General features: G+C 36.9%; 1 protein-coding gene across 1 annotated transcript in view; it reads right to left on the bottom strand.

Moving 5' to 3' along the window:
* The window catches only part of LOC115415321 (GTP cyclohydrolase 1-like), a 51,377-nt gene that overhangs the window by 21,774 nt on the left and 6,121 nt on the right, over positions 1 to 23,482 (bottom strand). The window contains exon 2 of the mRNA XM_030128852.1: positions 5,401 to 5,510. Coding sequence (XP_029984712.1) covers positions 5,401 to 5,510 — 110 coding nt within the window. The remainder of the gene's footprint in view (positions 1 to 5,400; positions 5,511 to 23,482) is intronic.

Genomic DNA, 23,482 nt, shown 5'->3' with positions numbered 1-23,482 from the left:
TGAAAAAATAATACAAAAATGAAAAAATAAAAAAACTTTACAGCTGGCCAAAGTACTGTACAGAAATCATAAAACAAGGGAATAAATCAGTAAAAACTGTGTTAATAGAAGATACAAAGAGCTGAAAACAACAAAATACAACCATCATAAAGCAAAGACAAATTCAAATCTGGTAAAAACAACAGAGGAAATGTCAAAAAATTATTTTATGCACAAGTTATATTTGCGCAATTTGAGGGTCAATGGAAAAGTGACTAATAAGGCCACATTGCCATGGTGACAAATTTCCTGTGTAGAAACAGACTTGCCAGCTGAGAGGTTATTCAACTGAAAACGACCCTGGAATTTACCAAGAAAGAAAAGAAAGTAAAAGAATGAACTGGATCAGAGGATCTAGAACCCATGGTTCCCCACGGGTCAACACACCGGGTATTATTAGGGACCGAGCCCACAGGGAGGGGCCCTCTCCCTCACTCCCACAGTGAGGGAGAGGGCCTTTACCCTTAAAGGCCCTGTTGTATTTCATTCATTTTTTATCATTATACCGAGATGCAATAAACTGGAATTTGACCCCCTTAACATGCTCAAAAACTCACCAAATTTGGCACGAATGTGATGTCCAGTGAAAAATTTGATAAAATGTAAAAATTATCCCCTTAGGTGCCTAAATGAGCTCTCTAGCGCCCCCTAGATACACAAAAACGGGCCTAGCAGCCAGTAGGAATGTCATAGGAATGTGAAACAAAACGCCAAAATTTTTGTCTCATTGAGCCCGACAAATCATACACTGACACCCATGAGCTATCTCCAACAGGAAGTTCAGAATTTGCCTTTCAAAATAAAATTTCTAAAACTAACTTGTATGACATCGTTTGTCATATTGTCTTCTAAATAGCACCAAAAGATAGAGTGAACCCTTCTCAAAAAAGTGATCTCGCACTTTTTTTTATAACTGTCTTAGTTTTTTTATAAGCCCTGAAAGTTGCTAAGTCTGAAACTGAAAATTCAGTTTGGCCTTTTCCCCCACATATTATATATTGAAATGTTCACAAAACACAGCAGAAGTCTCCTGTGAAAAATTTTTTGAGATACAATGTACGGTTTTGGATTGACAGCAATTTATGTGAGAAGTGGTGTCTGAGTGAACTGCACTATTAACTGTATTTATTTGACTCACATGTCTCATCTATAGGAGTCATGTGACATAAACGTGCGCATGCACACACATGCTGACAGATGATTGGCTGAAATCCTTTAGAGTGGAGAGGCTTTCATTTTGTGTTATAAAATCTAGAAACAACTCATTATAACTGACATTTCTGGGGTTTCAGTAACAAATTATACATCAAAATGTAGGAAAATCTCTTTTCTTTCAAAGACTGTTCTCATTTTAATCTTAAAGTGTTTAGTTTTTCATCTATGGGCCTCCAAACACAACAACTGGTGATTTTTCTCTCATGCACTGCCATGTTAAATGTGTCTCACTCACACGTTTGACTAACTCCACCTTCGTACACTCACTGCTGATTCAGTTCTGACTTTGTTTCAACACATTATAGATTGACACGTTTCCATAACTATCCACAGTCTGACATGCAAGAACTTTTCAGATTGGAGGTACGGTGATGGACTGACATCAGTTTGTCTGACAGGTGGTTTTTAGTTCATGTCTCCTCTACAGGACGTTAGTGGTGATCAGGTGCACCTGCCATGTTTATGCTCCCCTAGCAACCATGTAGAGTCCATAGCAACTGTGTGCGTGTGTGTGTGTGTGTGTGCGTGCATGTGTGTGTGTGTGAGAGAGAGAGAGAGAGAGAGAGAGAGAGAGAGAGAGAGAGAGAGAGAGAGAGAGACTACTACTACTGCTACTACTATTACTGATCCAACCTGAATAATATAAAAAACTGACTATAACTGATTCTCTCACACACACACACACACACACACGCACACTGTATAATCCACAGCAACCATGTGTGTGACACTACTACTACTGCTATTTATACTACGACTACATCTACTACTACTGCTCTTACTACTAATACTACTACTACATCTATTACTACTGCTATTACTACTAATACTACTACATCTACTACTACTGGTACTACTACTACTACTACTACTACATCTATTACTACAGGTATTACTGCTATTACTACTACTGCTACTGCTACTATTACTGACCTAACCTGCATAATTAAAAAAAAAAAAAAAAACTGATTAAAACTGATTCTCTCTCTCTCTCTCTCTCTGTCTCACACAGAGAGAGAGAGAGAGAGAGAGAGAGAGAGAGAGAGAGAGAGAGTAGCATTTTTCAAAATAAAAGCCTTGTTATAAAAAACAAAACATAAAACAGCCAAAAAAAACAAGAATGGGTGGAGGGAGGTGTGACCGGTAACAGGTGGCAACATGGGAGGGGGAACCCAGCCAGAGTGCAAAGTCCCGCCCAATGCTGCTTGCAGCTTTAATTATCATTATCATCTGCCTGTCTTTAAATCATGCCCAAAAACACACTGTTTCTCGTTGGGTTTTAATCAGTGAGTGAGATGTTTTTAGATTTCCTCTGTTTTTTTTTTACCAGACTTTAATTTGTTTTTGTTTTTATGATGGTTGTATTTTGTTGTTCCTAGCCCACTTTGCACCCTGTGTTATTATCACTGTTTTTACTTATTTATTCCCTTGTTTTATGATTTGTGTACGGCACTTTGGCCAACTGTAAAGTTCTTAAAATGCTTCATAAATAAAGTTGGTATGGTATTATTAAGCCTTCGGTATCCCACCCAAAGAGGCCTTTCCTAATCACAGAAAGTGTGTAATCTGCACAGTACAGTAGTAATGTCAAATTTATTGTCATATAAATAAATAAATAAATACATTTTACATTTGCAGTGAATGCCACAGTTTCTTCACTATATTTCTGTTTCATTAGTGCAGGGGTGTCAAACATGTTGTGTGTTCTGGAGCTGCTGTAATTGATCACACTTTGGTTAAAGGGGAAAAAAAAGAAAATCCAGGTTCCAAACTCATTTATTGTCCTGGAACGGCACCAATTGCATGTAAGTGAATAAGGGCTGATGGAGGAGGGGTGGTGGTGGGGTGTGTGTGTGTGTGTGTGTGTGTGTGTGTGTGTGTACGTGTGTGTGTGGGGGGTCAGGCTGTAAACACCACCTGATAAACACACACACACTGACAGAGGAGGTCTGTGTGATTCAGTGCTGTCATCAGATGTGTTTGTGACGCTGCAGAAGGATCAGCTGCCAACCCCTATTGTCTTAAATGATGTGCACCTGCAGGACCAGATCCACAGATAGGAGGTGGACGGAGGCAGGAAGCAGATGGAGGCAGAGGCAGACAGAAGCAGAGGCCGATGGAGGCAGGAGGCAGATGGAGGCAGGAGGCAGGAGGCAGACGGAGGCAGGAGGCAGGCGGAGGCCGGAAGCAGATGGAGGCAGGAGGCAGATGGAGGCAGGAGGCAGACGGAGGCAGGAGGCAGGCGGAGGCCGGAAGCAGATGGAGGCAGGAGGCAGACGGAGGCAGAGGCAGACAGAGGCAGGAGGCAGGAGGCAGGAGGCAGACGGAGGCAGATGGAGGCAGACGGAGGCAGAAGGAGGCAGACGGAGGCAGACGGAGGCAGGAAGCAGACGGAGGCAGGAGGCAGACAGAGGCAGGAGGCAGGCGGAGGCAGGAGGCAGACGGAGGTAGAAGGAGGCAGGAGGCAGAGGGAGGCAGGAGGCAGGCGGAGGCAGGAGGCAGGCGGAGGCAGGAAGCAGACGGAGGCAGGAGGCAGATGGAGGCAGGAGGCAGGCGGAGGTAGAAGGAGGCAGGAGGCAGGCGGAGGTAGAAGGAGGCAGGAGGCAGGCGGAGGTAGAAGGAGGCAGGAGGCAGGCGGAGGTAGAAGGAGGCAGGAGGCAGACGGAGGCAGGAGGCAGACGGAGGCAGGAAGCAGACGGAGGCAGGAAGCAGACGGAGGCAGACGGAGGCAGGAAGCAGACGGAGGCAGACGGAGGCAGACGGAGGCAGGAAGCAGACGGAGGCAGAGGGAGGCAGACAGAGGCAGAAGGAGGCAGACGGAGGCAGGAGGCAGACGGAAGCAGGCGGAGGCAGGAGGCAGACAGAGGTAGAAGGAGGCAGGAGGCAGAAGGAGGCAGGAGGCAGAAGGAGGCACGAGGCAGACGGAGGCAGAAGGAGGCACGAGGCAGACAGAGGCAGAGGCAGACGGAGGCAGGAGGCAGACGGAGGCAGGAGGCAGACGGAGGCAGGAGGCAGACGGAGGCAGGAGGCAGACGGAAGATGGAGGCAGACGGAGGCAGAGGCAGATGGAGGCAGACGAAGGCAGGAGGCCAGGGTTTAGCTCACAATCACAACATCAGTGACAAAATGATGAGACAAATGGACAAGAGTTTGGGGTTTGAGGCAGATACATTTGCAGCTTTTACATCTAAACCTTCAACAAATCCAAGAGCAGTCTTACACCTGACTGAGACATTCAGGCCAGATCCATGAACGAAACAGAAATATAGTGTAAAAAGGTGGAATTCAATGCAATGTGTCCAACAAATGTGCCCATGTCATTTGCATGGATGTAAATTAGGTAATTGAAATTAGACCCTAAATCAACCCCTGTCTAAGATTATAATAGTTTTGGATTTTTCATTATTGTTTAATTTTATTTAATTTTGACTTCTTTTTTTTTTCTCCAGTTCAGTTTGTTTTAATTAGTTTTTAGAGCAGGTTTGCTGATTTTATTTTGCTAAATTCAAGCCAATCTGCCAATGGAACAAGTGAAAATTATTTTGGTAAGATTTCTTGACATCAGATTTTCCAGATCTATTGTCTATAAATCAGTTCTTATATCTCACTGAAAAGTTACTCCTCAGGTGATTCTGTCTTATTTTAAGTGTGATGAGATATTTGGACTAGAAATGAGAAAAATACACTTGGTAAGATTTAGATTTTTGCAGTGTACTGCTTGATTTATGTCCAAAAAACTGATTTTCAACTAAAGCGCCCCCATGTGGATGACTTATAATACTCATAGAGAAGCTGAAATCCACAGGGTTCTTCCACTAGGGGTCCACTATGATGGTTAAGGAGAAGAAACCAAACCCAATCTGTCCTAGTTATCGCCTTCACATGAAGGAGATCCAGCGGTGGCGGTCGGGGTAAAACCATTATATCCCTGAAACTCGATTTCAGAAATATAATAAGTAATATATATGGAATGCTTAACATTAAAGTAGATTAATGAAGTATTATGTAAAATAAAAAATAAAGACTAAAAAAACACTTGTTTGATCGGATTCAGTTTCATTTGCGCAGAACTTCTTCAGTGTGGATGTTGGTATAAACATGTGTTTTCACTGTGAAACTGCTGTGGGGGTTTGTTGCCGTTCTCACCCTGCCGAAGATGGGCACCAGATGATGTTCACACATGGAGAACATGTCGATGTCTTTGACGATCACCATCTCATCGTGGTCTTCGTCGAAGATGGCGTCGTTCAGTACGTCTGAGGAAGGAAACACAAACATCCCACGTCACCTGAACATCTCATTTAAAAGAAATGTCTGTGATTAACAGGGCTTTGTAAATTAATGAATATTAGTTATTCATCTCAAAAGTCATTAAGTTAATTAACTGAGCCACGTTCATAAAGGTAGTTGCTAAATCCTCCATTTTGATTGGTCAATGACACAGTTCTCTTATTTCTACAGAACACACTGATGGCACCTTTGCACAGTTCCAACCACCTAAGTCTTTTATTTTAGTGGGAACAAATAAAACACATTATTATAACATTTTAATGTCAATAAAGTCAATGTGAGTGTGACAGACAGGTCTGAAGTCACTTAACTCTGTGTCGACTATAGAGGTTTTCCAAACGGTGGATAAAAACATTCCCATAACACAGAAGGGTTCAGTGTGTTTTAGTGTTTTTAGAACAGAAAATAAACTCTACTGTTCATAAACACAAGTGGACGTCATTACACTATTATTCCAACAGGTGAATTTATTTTTGTACCAGGCTGTAAACATGTTTGTTTCTTCTATAAGCCTGGATGTTTTACTATGATGGGGCCTATGAGGACTGTTTCATTTTTAGAGTCACCCTCAAGTGGACATTCAAGGAACTGCAGGTTTTTGTCACTTTGAGTTTGTATTTTGCATTGTCAGTCACTTCAGTACAGAACCACATGTGACTTATTCCGACAAATTTGTCTCATAAGAACTAGAGTAAAAATAGGACCAAGGCTCCAACTGCAAATTTAAAGACGTTAACTGACATTGGATCATCTTAGGTCAAAGGTCGTGTCATCAGTCCTGTCCTGATACTAGTGTATTTCGTCACACTGCACATGTTGTTAATTTTGAATGTAGACTTTGGACTTTAGAAAAACTTCTTGAAGAACTGACTTTTTCGTGTTTCTTTTCCTCTTGTGCTTATACATGTTTTTAGCTGGATAGTCAAAATCTACAGTCTGGGTTTGACCTTTTAAAGTCACTCAAGGTTAAAGGTCATGGCACCAAATGAAAGCCCATATGTGACTTCCTATCTGTTGCCAATAGTATTTACATCAATATGTTCAACTGTTTTCAAGTTATAGCACTTTGAAATGTGTCCCATTATAAACCAATGGGGATTTTTGAAATGTCAAAAATTCATAAAAAATCTAAAAATCAATATTTCCCAACTCTTTGAACAAACTTGGTAGACCTTACCCAAAAAGGTTCCACAACAAATATCAAGTCATTCTGATGGTTTCAGAAAAAAGATTCTTGAAAAATTGTTTACGGACGGACGCCAACTGATCCCAAAAGTTCATCAGACCCATTAGACCCATCGAACCCATTAGACCCATCGGACTATTGAACCCATCGGACCCATTAGACCCATCGGACTATTGAACCCATCGGACTATTGAACCCATCGGACCCATTAGACCCATCGGACTATTGAACCCATCGGACCCATTAGACCCATTGGACTATTGAACCCATTGGACCCATTGGACCCATTAGACCCATCAGACTATTGAACCCATGAGACCCATTAGACCCATCGGACTATTGAACCCATCGGACCCATTAGACTATTGAACCCATTGGACCCATCGGACCCATTAGACTCTTGAACCCATTGGACCCATTAGACCCATCGGACTATTGAACCCATGAGACCCATTGGACTATTGGACCCATTGGGCCCATCGGACCCATCGAACCGTTGGACTAAAACCCAGAAGACACTGGTGCAGATCCACAAACAGACCAGTGCAAATAAGACAAAAATATAACCATTAATGCACAAAGTGTCTGTAAAGGGTGGAGTGGACCATAAACTGTGTCCATGCAAATATCATTATCATAGATGTGATCTGGGGAGTTTTTATATCCATATCTGGTGCAAAATAGACCACTTTCTGTGTACAAACAGTTTAGCTGACAAACCCCTTTAGTATTTATTTGAGCTGGTCCAAACACCGTCTGCAGAAGGCTGAAGTGAAACTCCACTCACCTCAGACTCACTGCCTCAGTGTTTCTCTCTGTTTCTACAAATCTTGGACTTTGTGAAGTGTGACTCATACTAAATTAATGTTTACTGATGTACAAAACCTTCCATCAGATATTGGAGGATATTTACAACTTAAATATAGGAGCCACTGATGATCTGACTGTTTCATTACACATTTTATTACCTTATCATCTGACACTATCAGAGTACAACAGTTGCACAAATACAGCTTTAATGACTTTCCTGGTGATCTGCAGTTTATGACATTAGAACGCAACAGGTTTCACATCTGAATGACATGAATCACTGAATAAATGGAGCTGATTTTAATGTTTCAGTTAATTGTTTTATGCAAGAAGAGGTTGAATTATTAAAATTATCAAGCCAGTTTATGTCGATTAGTCATGGCATCATCGTTAACGTATGGTCACCACTTGAACCAAAACAATAGAAAGTTTAAAAAAGGCAGGAAACATTGTCATACATATTAGTTCTGCATCTATGCTAACTCCAACACAAAACAAAGTCAAATTTCACTCAGGTTTGCACCAGTAGAATGTTAGCATTTACTTTTCTGGCCCATTGTGAGGAGGAAAATACCTGGAAATATTCACATTTAACCCATAAGGACCCAGTTTGACTTTTATGGTAGTTCCCAAATGATTTTTTTCTCTCTATTTAACCTTTCCTAAATGATTTATCACCATTCATTACAATATTATCCTGTGTATTTTGCATTTTTTCTGGTGAAAATCATCTTTGTTCCTGTGTTTAATTCACTGATCCTGTAGATGTTCATAAAAGCTCAGAGTAAATTCAAAGGTTTTTGTATCAAAACTGAAAACCCACCCACATTAAAGATACACATACATACTCCACCTTTACAGCCAAATTAAAAACATGGTTTGCAGACAACTACACTTGTCCACACTAACATATGTCTGTGTGTTATTTAAGTCATGATCATAGATGCTTTCAGTCCATATATGATGTCTGTTTACATCCCTGTCTGTGATTCTGTGCTGATGTTCTATGTGATTATATTGTTTGTGCTGCTTTTGTATGTTTGGATTATATGTGCCGATGTTTCACTGTTCTTTTTTATCTTTTATCTTTTTATCTTTATTGATTCATCTTGTCTCTTAACTCTCTGTTTTTAATTTATGTGCTGTAATATATTGTTTTTTAGTGTTCCTATTGTCATCAGGCCAGGGACTACAGCAGGATACTAGCCATGTTGGCAAACTGCCCCTTTTTACTGTTATTGATACAGTTCATTAACTGGGATTGTCCACGATACAATAAACTATTAATAATAAATAATAATAATAATAATAATAATAATAATAATAATAATAATAATAAAATGAAGAAAAAGTAACTTTTTCAGTAAAATATATCATTAACTGAACATAAACCAAGCATCTCCATCCACTGTCATTGTTCTCACTCCTTACTGGTGAATGTCCAGACGGGTCATATCTGATGTCCAGCTACATTTTACTCCAATTATTTGCATGTATTGATAGAATTAGTGGATCAACAGTTTAGTAGATGCTTTTGGTTGAAGGTGGATGTTTGGGTCTTCATGGGTTAAAAAGATGGAATTTAAGGATGCAGATGCTTTTTCATTGAATCAAACTGATCACTGATGCTCAAAATAATGTTGGTTAATGTAGTGGTATTTTAATTGGTAATCTATGAATTAATTGTCACAGTTCCATCATACACAGGCTTTAACTGTCCTTTATACCAGTTAAATCCTTATATTTATTGGCTATTTGTCCATAACTGAACCACTCAGCAGATGTTTAAATGATGAACTCATGTTATTTATGTAATTTGTTGTGTATTTTTTTGCAAGCGGCTGATGGAAACCCAGCTGACCTCCTACAGTGGTGCTGGTGTTGATGCCGTTGCCTTCCTCTTTATCGCGTCCTCCTTCTTTCTCCTCTCCATCTAATTACAGCTCTGCTTCCATACTCTGCTTCCTGCTGTTGCTTTATTGTATTTTTCGGTTGCCGGGCGTTCAATAAACTGCTTTATCTGTTTGTGACGCTGCAGACACCTCTCGCTCTCACTGTGGCACTTTTTAATTTCCTGACGTCCTATCTGTTTGAGGAGACGGGGGGGTCACATCCTACAGACCTGTTGCTTCAGTTTCTGCTGATTATTGGACATCTGTGTGTAAATACGACTGTGGGTTTGAGCAGATAAACATATTCATAGTTTTTTCGGTGCCATGTTGCTGCAGCAGCGTCATTATTCTTCACCTGACAGAATCAAACATTGGGGGTTTGTCTTCAGATGACACTTGAGCTTATTTGCTCCATTTACTGCGATAAACAGTCGACTGATTGTTTCGATAGTCGCTGTTTGGAACCGCAGTGAAACTGGACAATCTCAGCTGGAAACATCTACTGTTAGTTCATGTCATATGTATATATAGTTTAGGTTTTCCTACATTCTCTAAGGCAGAGGTGTCAAAGTCATTTTAATTCAGGTTCCACATTCAGCCCATAATGATCTGAAGGGGGTCGGACCAGTTCAGTAATACGAAGTAGCTACTGACACAGAACTGTGGCACGAAGTATCAGTTTGTCTGTTGGGGTGGAGGGCACTAATGGTGCTGCTAGGTAAATCTGACAGTGATATAAATCAGCCACTGGGACAATGTTCAGAGTGCAGGATTCAGACCACAGGACTCAAAACACTGAACTGACACAGAACTGACACTGAACTGACACAGGACTGAGAAGTCACACGGCACACTGCTGCATCTAACATAGCTCCGCCCACCTTCTCCAGCCTCCAGAGTAAAGAACACCATAAAACAACCTATAGAGTATTCAGAACAATAACTCCTATTCTATACTGTATACTATCACTAATTAGTGGTTTCTTCCGTCAGTTGCCACAGTACTGTGGTAGAAAAATGAATAAAAAAATGAACTGAAGTATACTCCATATATAACCACAGTACTGTGGAAACAAGAGGAGAATGAGTTCATGGAACAGTATCTGTGATTGGCTCTAGTACAAATGCTAACATATGATTGGTCTGTGGAAATAGACAAACCCATATTTCTTGCCACAGTACTGTGGCAGTAGCCTTTGCATCAATAACATATAAATGATGAAAATTAAATTTTTTCTGCTTTATTTTAATGCAAAAAAAAAAAACATTATAGGAAGATGATGCATGTACTGTGATGTGATATTTACATCACTTTATGACAAATAACTAAAAGATCAGAGAGATATGAGCTAAATCTGATGATTGTTTCAGGGGAATGATATCAAATATTTGTAAAAAGAATCGTGAAACATCTGAAAAACTTAGAAAGTCTGCACTGTCACTTTTAGAATCTGACCTTAAAAAAAAAAGGGTAATATAATTTCACCCTCTAAAAACAATGGACTAAAGTCAAAAAATGTAAGTCAATTTTCAGCAAAAATAGCATATACTATACATTAAGTTAAGGTTTTTTTTTTTTTTTTTTTGAGAAACTTGAAAATGACTTAGGCCATTATTATCTGTAACATAACTGTTAGCAAACATCTGAAACCAGTCTGAAACCAGTTTCAGCCAGTCTGAAACCTGTCTAAACCAGTCTAAAACCATTCTGAAACTAGTCTAAACCAGTGTGTAACCAGTCTGAAACCAGTCTAAACCAGTCTGAAACCAATCTAAACCAGTCTGAAACCAGTCTAAACCAGTCTGAAACCAATCTAAACCAGTCTGAAACCAATCTAAACCAGTCTGAAACCAGTCTAAACCAGTCTGAAACCAATCCAAACCAGTCTGAAACCAGTCTGAAACCAGTCTAAACCAGTCTGAAACCAGTCTAAACCAGTCTGAAACCCATCTAAACCAGTCTGAAACCAGTCTAAACCAGTCTAAACCAGTCTGAAACCAATCTAAACCAGTCTAAACCAGTCAGAAACCAATCTAAACCAGTCTGAAACCAGTCTGAAACTAGACTAAACCAGTCTGAAACCAGTCGGAAACCAGTCTAAACCAGTCTAAAACTAGACTAAACCAGTCTGAAACCAGTCAAAACCAGTCTAAACCAGTGTTACTGGTGTTTCTTCTGAGTGGTTCCAGTATTTATTTTGCTTCACTGGATACACAACCACCTCAGACAGAATTAACATGAGTAACTTATTAAAAAAAAGCTCAACCATCTTTGTTCACTGACAAATGTTTGCTAAGTGGGCTAGCATTATTTAGCATCATGCTTTAGCATTTGATTAACTCTATCAGAGCAGTAGACAAAACAGAGTGGAGACACTTTCATGGACTCCCGTTGTAAAAAATGGCGGACGAAATATGGACCTACTTCCGGGTTATGGAGGCGGGGCCAACACTTCCAAACATTGAGTACGGCGGCGTCGGAACACATTCATTTCTATTTCTGCTGATCTACCAACTCCAACGCTAAGTTAATAAGAAATCGTCATCTTTTAAATTATTTCCTGTATTAGCGACATTTATGTTGTATATTCTGTTTTCTTCGGTATGTGTTAGCATTTGTACGCATTTATATCTTATCCAACCGTTATGTTTGATTTTCAGCTGTAGCCCGATAGTTAGCTAGCTTGACTTGTCCAGCTGTTGAGAATCAACCACTATAACCACAAATGATGGAGTTTTTAAGGTAAGGTAACGTTAGTCCAAGGCTGAATCCCATTTCACCCCTTGCCCCCCCCCCCCTTGGGTTTGTGCGTACATGTGAAGGGGTAGGGGTGTCCTGAATCTCAATTAGTCGGAGGGGAAGGGCTAAGGTGGAGGGTTGTATAGCCCTCGAAATGGAGATATTTCAGGACCACACTACAAGCGGAGGGGTAGGAGAAATTTCTCATAATTGTGTTCAAATCATCGGTCAGATGGAGATAAACACTGCAAAAAAGTGCAGCAGTGATGAAAGAAACACACAAATTTATGGATTTTCTTCGTAAGCAGCTTCGCCTAATCATTTGATTGACTGTTGTTTTTTTTTTAAATATCTTTTTATTTCACAAAAGAAAATCATCCAGATACAGTATACACATAGTGATACCGAGTCTTGCTTTTTGCAATTCTGCTTTGTGCACTCTTCTCACTGAACGACTATTTAATGCCATTTCAATGTGTTATAGATTGCATTTCTGTGGTTTATAGTTGATAGACGCAAAAAGATGACCAAAGCCCATGGAACAGAGACGGTTACAGCTGCTGACGGCATGGAGAATACTTTTGGAAAGAAAGTTTTGCATCTGTTTATAGCGGCATCGATGACTGATGATGATGTAACAGGTCTGGAAGGGTGGGGCCGTTTCATAGGGGAATATTTCAACCACTACCTCTTACAACTCTGTTTAAAGGGGGAGGGGTCAATGGCCGCTGCACGTCTTTCAGAGAGGGGAAGCTCATTGTCGGCTTACATAAAAAAAAAAAAAAAGGTCAATTTATTTAAACATAAATTCGGCCCTCCATTCCTTTTTAAGAAAATGGTCAGTGACCTTATCATACCAAGTAAACAAGAAAACGGTGAAATTATGTTAAATTGAAACAAGGAAGTACAATGAGTGTGTTTTATTTACAGAGCAAGAAATGAACAAGTAATTTCGTAGTGGTTTCTCTCTTGATTTCACAGCAGAATGTGCAACGGTATCACAGTTTTTCCCAATTGCTAAAACACAAAAGCCAGTTCTCTAAACCAAATGACCAGTCCTCTAAACACATTTAATAAAAGTAGGCCCCATTTGCCAAAACCATAAACACATTTCACATGAAGACACAATTCACAAAACACATCCTCCTTTTTTCATAAATCTAAACACATTTTGTCTTGCTAAAACACAAGTTGCAAAAAAAAAACTCTGCTCAAATTCTCAAATTAAAGCTCATGTGATGCAAAATACTTGCCACAGTCATCAAAATTTGAACACAATGAACACACCTGGCTTCATTCATTAAACACAACGACTCAAAATTGAAGACACTTGTTGCAAATGATGTGATTCCACCTATAAAAGCCAGTTCAGAGTGAAGAGTTTACTGAAGGTTCAAACAAACACAGTGGACAGAGGCAGAGGCAGAGGAAGAGGAGTGCAACGACATGATGCCGCATAATATATGTGTGTGTGGGATAAACACTGTAAATAAACAAGAAAAGTACTCGGAGAGCGCAGACCTCCTCCAAGGCCGATCAGTGGGGCCCCCCCCGTGGACCCCCCCACCCCCGATCACCGCCAAAATTTAATCATCTCTTCCTTGTGTCAGTATCAACATTTCCTGAAAATTTCATGAAAATCCATCCATAACTCTTTGAGTTATCTTGCTAACAAACAAACAAACAAACACGCACGCACACGAAGCAAAGCAATCACAATTTTTACCTCCACCAGGAGGTAAAAATATCACACCCTGAACATTGTTTTCAATGAGTATTGTTGTGTGTACTGGATCCTCTGTAGTGTTTGCATAGAGTTGTGATCCAGTACAGTAGTGTACATACTGTATTTTCTGTAGATTCACATACTGTTCATATGAAACACACATCTATGAAGGCCCAGTACTGTACAGTGATATATTCTGAGAACAGATGCTGTAAGGTTTCTAAAAATATGCTTTGGCAATTGTAGAAAAAAAGAACATTCTCACACACTGAACACTGTGTTTTCAGTTGTTTTTTTGTAGTGTGTAATGATGTGTATAGTGTTTAAATTTTTGCAGGCTTTGAGCAGCTGTTTTGGAGTGAAAGTTTGAATTTTGAAGAGAGAAGGTGTAGTTTTGTTTATGTAGCTTTAGAAAAGTGTGCGGTGTTTAGAGTTTTGGAAAAATGGAGGAAAATTTTGTGAAATGTGTTTTAGCAGTTGAGAAAAACTGTAAACTGAACTGTCAGTGAAGGAGTAGATTTCAAACTAGCTGTCAATCAAACTGGATTCAGCCTTTCGACTGATCCTCCAATCAGCACGTGGAAGCCCGGCGTCCAGCCCGGCCGAGCTCCGCCCACAGCTCCACTCACCCCCAGAGACGCCCAGCGTCCGGGGGCGGGACAACATCGTGGCATTTATCCAATTACCGTCCAGTTTTGAGGCAATGAAAAAAACTGTTCCACTCAGTCCCATTGAAGTGCATGGACGCTGAGCGTCTACGGCAGGGGTGGCCAACCCTGATCCTGGAGAGCCACAACCCAGCATGTTTTAGATGTATCCCTCTTCCAACACACCTGAGTCAAATGATAAGCCTATCATCAAGCTCTGCAGAAGCCTGATAATGACCATCAGATGTGCAGGAAGAGGGAAACATCTAAAACATGCTGGATTGTGGCTCTCCAGGACCAGGGTTGGCCACCCCTGGTCTACGGACAAATGCACTGAGCAGAGATCAAATGAGAAAACAGCGCAACGGGAATGTATGAGAAGTGAACAACATCGACTCCGTTGATTTGTGATAAAGCTGATTCTGAACGAACTCATCTGTGAGATGAACGTGTTCTAACACATTTGCAGTCAATAAAATGTCAACACAACTGAACATATTTAACCATTTAATTTGAGTACTTTTAGGGGAAGCTGAGCTTCCATTGCAGTCTATGAGACATCACCTCTGATAGGGGTAAGGGGGAGGGGCCAAGGGGTGAATTGGGATTGGGCCCAAATGTGGTTCTCAGTGGGTTTTATTTTAGTTGTTTTGCTGAACCTGGTGGTGTTTGGTTCAGTTTGTCAGCTGAGCTCATGTGATCATCAGTGTCATTTACTGCAGGTACAAATATGGGTCCACTTTGACAGTTACTGTAATTTATTAATGTTTTATAATGGCATGTGATGACTGTAAGTAGTTTTATTTGTCCTGAACTCTTCTAATTGTTAAACAATTTTTGTCATTTTCACATATTTTGCTTATTTTATTCTCATTTTATAAGTATTTGTTCACTTTCATGCCTCATTTCAAGGTTATTTGGTTCATTTTCCCCCCTTTTTTCACGGATTTTGCTTATTTTATTCTACTTTTACAACCATTACCAATAGCTATTAAACATTTTCAATCCGTAGGTAGCTTTGGGTCGCCGTAGTTAATCTTGATCTTCCATTCTTTTATTTTCCAGCCTCCTGTTGATTCCATTCTCCTTCATTCCTGTGGGCTTCTTTTCTACTCTTTCCGTTCCCCATAAATTGTGCTTGTCGTGTAAATGTGCTCACAGTATGAAGCACTTTGTAAACGATGGGATAAAACTCATGATATTTACAAAAGTTATTAATTTATCATTATTACTACATGGGCAACAGTGAAACATGGACAACAAATCCATAATACAGTACAATTGTCCTTTAAAGCAGATTTAAGTGCACTTGAACTCCCGTCTGTGTGTTTGCCCACATTCTCATTACAGCCTATTACACCACACACATCAGCCCCCAGAGAAAGCAGCATGAGTTGAACCTTAACCAAATAAAGGGCAGCTGCCGAGGACGCTCTGGGTGACAGAGGTGTCACATAATGACTGTTACTCATCGGCAGCTCGTCCATTGAAAAGCACATCCTCCTCTGGTGGAAGCAGGCGACAGGCCACATGTTGACGTGTTATGAATGAAGCAGCTCAGGCTTAAATGAATCAGTAAACAGAGCTTTTTGTTCAGAACCAGGATGTGCCGCCGTCGTATAAAGGAGAGGGTCATTATTTTATGTCTATAACAGAGTATTACGGCCACTGTTTGGTAACACACAGCGATTACTTGAATTATAATTATTTGGATAATGTGAGTGATGTAATGTGTGTGATATTCATCAAATTATACATTTCTGTTCACATCTGGAACACACCTGAAAACTAAGGGTAAAATGAACCAAAAAACCTTGAAATACAGCACGAAAATGAGTAAATATTTGAAAAATGAGAATAAAATGAGCAAAATACTTGAAAAATGGGGGAACATTAACCCAAAAACCTGGAAATATGGCATAAAAGTGAACAAATACTTGTATAATGAAAATAAAATAAGTAAAATACTTGAAAAATAAGGAAAATTTTAACCAAAAAAACTTGAAATACAGCACGAAAATTAACAAAATACTTGAAAAATTGAGAAAAATGAACTGAAAAACCTTGAAATATGGTATAAAAGTGAACAAATACTTGTAAAATGACAACAAAATAAGCAAAATACATGAAAAATAGAGAAATAGAGTTCCTCCTTTTACATGCTAACATTTATAATTTTTTTGTTTATTTATTGAATGAAGCAGCTCAGGCTTAAATGAATCAGTAAACAGAGCTTTTTGTTCAGAACCAGGATGTGCCACCGTCGTATAAAGGAAAGGGTCATTATTTTATGTCTATAACGCAGTATTACGGCCACTGTTTGATAACACACGGCGATTACACAAATTATAATCATTAGGACAATGTGATGATATTCATCAAATTATACATTTCTGTTCACATTTGGAACACACCTGAAAAACAAGGGGAAAATAAACCAAAAAACCTCAAAATACAGCACGAAAATGAGTAAATATTTGAAAAATGAGAATAAAATGAGTGAAATACTTGAAAAATTGGGGGAAATGAACCAAAAAAACATCAAAATACAGCATGAAAGTGAGCAAATACTTGTAAAATGACAATAAACTGAGCAAAATACTTGAAAAATAAGGAACATTTCAACCAAAAAAACTTGAAATACAGCACGAAAGTGAGTAAATACTTAAAAAATGAGAATCAAATAAGCAAAATACTTGGAAAAATAGGGAAAAAAGGAGCCAAAAAACTTGGAAATATGGCATGAAAGTGAACAAATACTTGTAAAATGAGAATAAAATAAGCAAAGTACTTGAAAAATAAGGAAAATTTTAACCAAAAAAACATTAAAATACTGCATCAAAATGAAAAAATACATATAAAATGACAATAAAATGAGCAAAATACTTGAAAAATAAGGAAAAATTCAACCAAAAAAACCTTGAAATACAGCACAAAAATGAGTAAATATTTTAAAAACTGGGAAAAAATAAACCAAAAAAACTGGAAATATGGCATAAAAGTTAACAAATACTTGTAAAATGACAATAAAATGACCAAAATACTTGAAAACTCAGAATAAAATGGGAAAGAAATAAAATAAAAATGAGGAGAGTTCATTGTTTTGATTTGCTTCTTTATCCTATTGTATTTTCTTTTGTATTTACACATATTATAATTAGAATTATCATGATAATGTGATTCTGTTCATCAAATTACACATTTTTGGTCACATTCTTACATGCATTTTTTATTTTTATTCTACTTCTATTCTTATTTTACCTTTTGTAAAAAAAAAAAAAAAAAAAAAAAAAAAAAATTATATTCAATTTTCTTATTTTACTTTTCCTAATTTTATCTTCACTTTATTCTTATTTTCTGGTTTATTGTTTTTGTTTTGATTTTTTTGGTCATACTGTTGCACTGACTGGAAAATGCAGTGGCCCAGAGGTGCAGCAGCCCAAAAAATTATCCACTATAAGAAAAAAAAGAGAACAGCCCAAAAAATTATCCGCTATAAGAAAAAAAAAGAGAACAGCCCCAAAAAAAATCCACTATAAGAAAAAAAAGAGAACAGCCCAAAAAAAAATCCACTATAAGAAAAAAAAAGAGAACAGCCCAAAAAAAACTGTCCACTATAAGAAAGAAAAAACATCATCCACCGTTTCAATTAAGGGGGCGCTGTTTACCTGAAAGGCCTCTTGCTTTAAAATTAAGGCCATCAGAAAAAATAAAAGCATAGGCTGAAAATTTTTAAGGCCTTCAGCTAATTTATTTAAATTTTATTTATTTGTGGCTAATAAATAAATGACTAATGACTAATGACTAATGTGGCTAATGCTAATGAAGTAACCCACCGGGAGTGGAGGTCGGTGCGCTAAAAATACAGTTATTTTAAAAATATATAGTCAATCTTTTTTTGGGCTGTTCTCTTTTTTTTTCTTATAGTGAATCTTTTTTTTTTTTTTTTTTTTTTACAGTGGATAACTTTTTGGGCTTTTGCACCTCTGGGCCACCGTAGGAAAAGCACTGAACACACAATGAAAATAAAGGCTATTCTATTCTATTCTATTCTATTCTATTCTATTCTATTCTATTCTATTCTATTCTATTTTAGTCTTCTCTATTTTATTCTATTCTAGTTCATTCTATTTTATTCTATTCTATTTTTATTGTACTCTATTCTATTCTATTCTATTCTATTCTATTTTAGTCTTCTCTATTTTATTCTATTCTAGTTCATTCTATTTTATTCTATTCTATTTTTATTGTACTCTATTCTATTCTATTCTATTTTATTCTATTTTTGTTGTACTCTGTTCTATTCTATTCTATTTTATTCTATTCTATTTTATTCTATTCTAGTTTATTCCATTTTTATTCTATTCTATTCTATTCTAGTTCATTCTATTTTATTTTATTCTATTCTATTTTTATTGTACTCTATTCTATTTTATTTTATTCTATTTTAGTCTACTCTATTCTATTTTATTCTATTCTATTCTAGTTTATTCTTTTCTATTCTAGTTTATTCTATTCTATTTTATATTGTACTCTATTCTATTCTAGTTTATTCTATTTTTATTCTATTCTATTCTATTCTATTCTATTCTATTCTATTCTTATTCTATTCTATTCTATTCTATTCTATTCTATTCTATTCTATTCCCTGTTTGTCATTCCTGTTTTCCTAGTTGTTGTTTTTACTATTTTCGTGTCATATTTCTTATACATTCACTCTTGTTCTGCTACTGGAACTTTAATTTTCTGATGGATCAATAAAGTTTAATCTAATCTAATCTAATCTAATGTAATCTAATCTAATGTAATCTAATCTAATCTAATCTAATGTAATCTAATCTAATGTAATCTAATCTAATCTAATCGTGTTAAATGGGTTAATTGTTTCCATGCAGTTTCCTTCAGAGTGGACAGTAGAAAACATTCAGGTCTGAGTTCATCCAGTTCAGTGGATTGGAACAGGCCCGTGTCTTAGAACAAAGGGTTAAATGTGTGGAACACGCTGGTTCTGTTCCAGCTGCTCACATGCTTGTGGTTTCTGAGTCATGTGAAGGAAAAAAAAAAAAAAAAAAAAAGAGGATTTTGGGCTCATGTTGACAAAAGCTGAAGCGTGACCTGGCGCCGTAAACATGCGTCCACTCGGCTCCGTGTGCAACGACTTCAACCTGAATCTACATGTTTCCAATAAGTTAAAGGGGAGGCTCCGGCAGCAGCCAATCAGCACGCAGCATGAGCACCGCCACCGCCCCCACGGTCAGCTGCACCACAACACCTCACAAAACCAGGAGGAAGAGGAGCTGGAGGTGCAAATCAGCTGGGAAGGACCTGGCCACGCCCCCCCTATGACATCACTCACATGACGAAGTCCAGGTTCAGAAGCGTCCAATAAATCATTTTATTTGGAAAATTTCATATACATAAAAATAAATATACCAAAACACACCCAAATTTTAAAATCTTCCTAATGGAATTTGAAAAATATATTAAATCTTTAGAATTATCTTGAACAAAAAAAAGCTCTAACACCCTGACAATTTATAAACAGTTCTTTAAAATAGATGGAACTCTCTGTTGCATTTATTTATTTATTTTTGTTAGATTTATTATTTTCAGTTATTTATTTATTTTTATACTATTACTTGTCTATTCTACTTTGTGTCTTTAGATCTATGCATTATTTTCTTAAACTTATTTGTTCAAATGCTTTTTCCTTTTTGACATCTTGTTGTTTGTTTGTTCAAAATGCATGTCTTGTATACCCAAATATTTTCAATAAAGTTGACAAAAAAAAGAGAAGCGTCCAATAAAAGTGTCCTTTATAAGACGAGTATCAGCTGATTATGTGGATGTGTGGATGCGGAACCGAACCGCAACCTGAACAATTGAACCACTTTAACCTTAAAACAAAACTAAACTGTGTCATTTTCTTCATCATCATCATCTTTTGTTGCGTCTTCTTACATCATTTACTTTATTTTTGTCCAGTTTTGTCTTGAAATATGTTCATTTTATGTTGTTTTTGTGTTGTTATATATTTTACAAAAAATACCATAATGTTTCATCTTTTTTTTTCCTTGTTTTGTCTTAAAACATCTTATTTCATGTTTCATCTTATGAAACTGTTTCATAACAGTTACATCATTTATCTAATTTTATCTTATGTCTTTCATGTTTTTTATGTTGTTTTATCTTATATATTGTTTTCCTTAACATTATTTTGAGCTTTTTGTCATCTTATATGTTGTTTTTGTGTTGTTACATATTTTACAAAAATTACCAAAATGTTATGTCTTTTATTTTCTTTTTTTTTCCTTGTTTTGTCTTTAAACATCTTATTTCATGTTTCATCTTTTCCAACCCTTTTGTAACAGTTACATCATTTACTTTCATGGGTTTTTTTGTTGTTGTTTTTATCTTTTACATCATAACATTATTTTGATCTTTTTGTTGTGTTTTGTCTTAAAGCTTGACTTTCTTTACTCTTATTTATCTCGCTTGTCGTGTTCGTTTTCTTACATCTTTAACAATCGTTTTGTAACAGTTACATCATTTACCTCATTTTTTTCTTATGTCTCATGTTTTTTGTGTTTTATCTTTTATATTGTTTCACATAACATTCATCTTTTTGTTGTGTTCTGTCTTAAAACTTAACGTTCTTAACTTTACTCTTATTTTTTCTCTCGTGTTCCTCTTGTTACATCTTTCACAACCGTTTCATAACAGTTACATCATTTATCTAATTTTACCTTATGTCTTTCATGTTTTTTATGTTGTTTCATCTTATATGTTGCTTCCCTTAACATTATTTCTAGCTTTTTGTCATTTTTTTGTCGTGAAATATGATATTAATCTTATATGTTGTTTTGTGTTGTTACATATTTTACTGTTTGATAACAGTATTTAATCTTTTCTGTCACTTCATATTTCATCTTTTATGCTGTGCTACAGCATTTACTTTCATGTTTTGTGTCGTTTTATCTTTTGCGTCGTAACATTATTTGTATCTTTTTGTTGTGTTTTGTCATAAAGCTTAACTTTCTTAACTTTACTCTTATTTCTTTCTCTTGTGTTCGTTTTATTACATCTTTTCCAACTGTTTTGTAACAGTTACATCATTTACTTTGATGTTTTTTATGTTGTTTTATCTTTTACATCTTAATACTTAACATTATTTTTTTATATTTTTGTTGTGTTTTGTCTTAAAGCTTAACTTTAGTCTTATTTTTTCTCTTTTTATCTTGTTACATTTTTACAGTTTTGTAACAGTTCCGTCTTTTTTCCGTACAGATTTAACATTTTTTTAATCTATTTTATTTTATTTTATGTTATTTTGATTTTCTTTTCTTTAACAACATTTATCTAATTTAATCTTTTATGCCATTTTCATTGCATTACATCTGTCTCTAAAGGTTTGAAACAGTCATGTGTTGTGCATCATTTTTATTTTCGTTGCTTGTTCTGTTATTTTTGTCCCATTTTATCTTTTAAATAACTTCTGTTTTCATCTTGTTACATCTTTTACATCATAATGTTCTTTTGTTTGGTTGTCTTGTTTCCTACATTGTTTTTGTCTTAAAGATAATTTCATTTTTCCTTCAAAAGCATTTAAATGAAAGCAGCAGAAAAAAGTACAGAAAGTAATAAAAGAACAAGGTTATGAAGTATTTAAGTATTTGTACTTGATTACTTCTTAATGTTTTTGTGTCCTACTTTTCTATTATCTGACATATAAAGTCTGGATTTGTCAGAATAGAATAGCATAGAATAGAATAGCATAGAATAGAATAGCATAGAATAGAATAGAATAGAATAGAATAGAATAGAATAGCATCGAGTGGAATAAAATAAAATAGAATAGAACAGAATAGAATAGAACAGAATAGAATAGAACTGCATAGGATAGGATAGAACAACACAGAATAGACTACATTAGAACAGAACCAAATAGAATAGCACAGAATAGAATACAACAGAGTAGAACACAGAATAGACTACAACAGAACAGAACCGAATAGTATAGAACAGGTCCAAATAGAACAACACAGAATAGAATAGAATAGAATAGAATACAACAGAGTAGAACAACACAGAATACACTACAACAGAATAGAACCAAATAGTATAGAAAAGAACCGAACAGAACAACACAGAATAGAGCAGAATAGACTAGAAAATAACTTTATTGTCAGTGTTACAGGAACAATGACAAATTTATACTGAAAAATATATAGTATATAAAAGTACTGACAATATACAAAAAATAACAAAGAAACACTGAATTATACAAAAGGAAAAATCTATACCACAGATAGAAGAAATATATACGACATAAAAAGGATATATATGAGGGAAGAATATATATGTGTGTGTGTGTGTGTGTGTGTGTGTGTGTGTGTGTAGCTCAAAAAATTTGAATATCATGAAAAAGTTCCATATTTTTCATCACTCATTTCAGAAAGGTAAACCCATATATTATATGACTCATTAGACATAGAGTGAAATATTTCAAGCCTTATTTCTTGAAATGTTGGTGTTTATGGCTTACAGATAATGAAAACCCAAAATTCTGTGTCTCAGAAAATTAGAATATTGCATGAAATCAATTAAAAAAGGATATTTTCAACAGAAATGTCAGGCTTGTGAAAAGTCTGTTCATTTGTCTGAACTCCAGACTTGGTTGGTTCTTCTCTGACATGAGTTCCTGCTTCAGTGGGGCATGTCATGGAGGTGCTCAGCCTGTGGTTCTGCTCAGGTGGACTGGAAGCCCAGGTTGGTTTGATAGTGTCCTTCAGCTCATCTGCACTGTTGGGTCTGCTGTCTGTCATCTGCCTCTGGACAATCCTCCACAGATTCTCTGTGGGGTTCAGGTCAGCTCATTTTTCTGCTCCATCAGTCCCAGTAACACCAGGGTCACTGAACCAGCTTTTGGTTCCTTTG

Source organism: Sphaeramia orbicularis, chromosome 3, assembly GCF_902148855.1.
Source record: "Sphaeramia orbicularis chromosome 3, fSphaOr1.1, whole genome shotgun sequence".
Taxonomy (NCBI): Eukaryota; Metazoa; Chordata; class Actinopteri; order Kurtiformes; family Apogonidae; genus Sphaeramia; species Sphaeramia orbicularis.
This window is presented reverse-complemented; position numbering and strand designations above follow the sequence as displayed.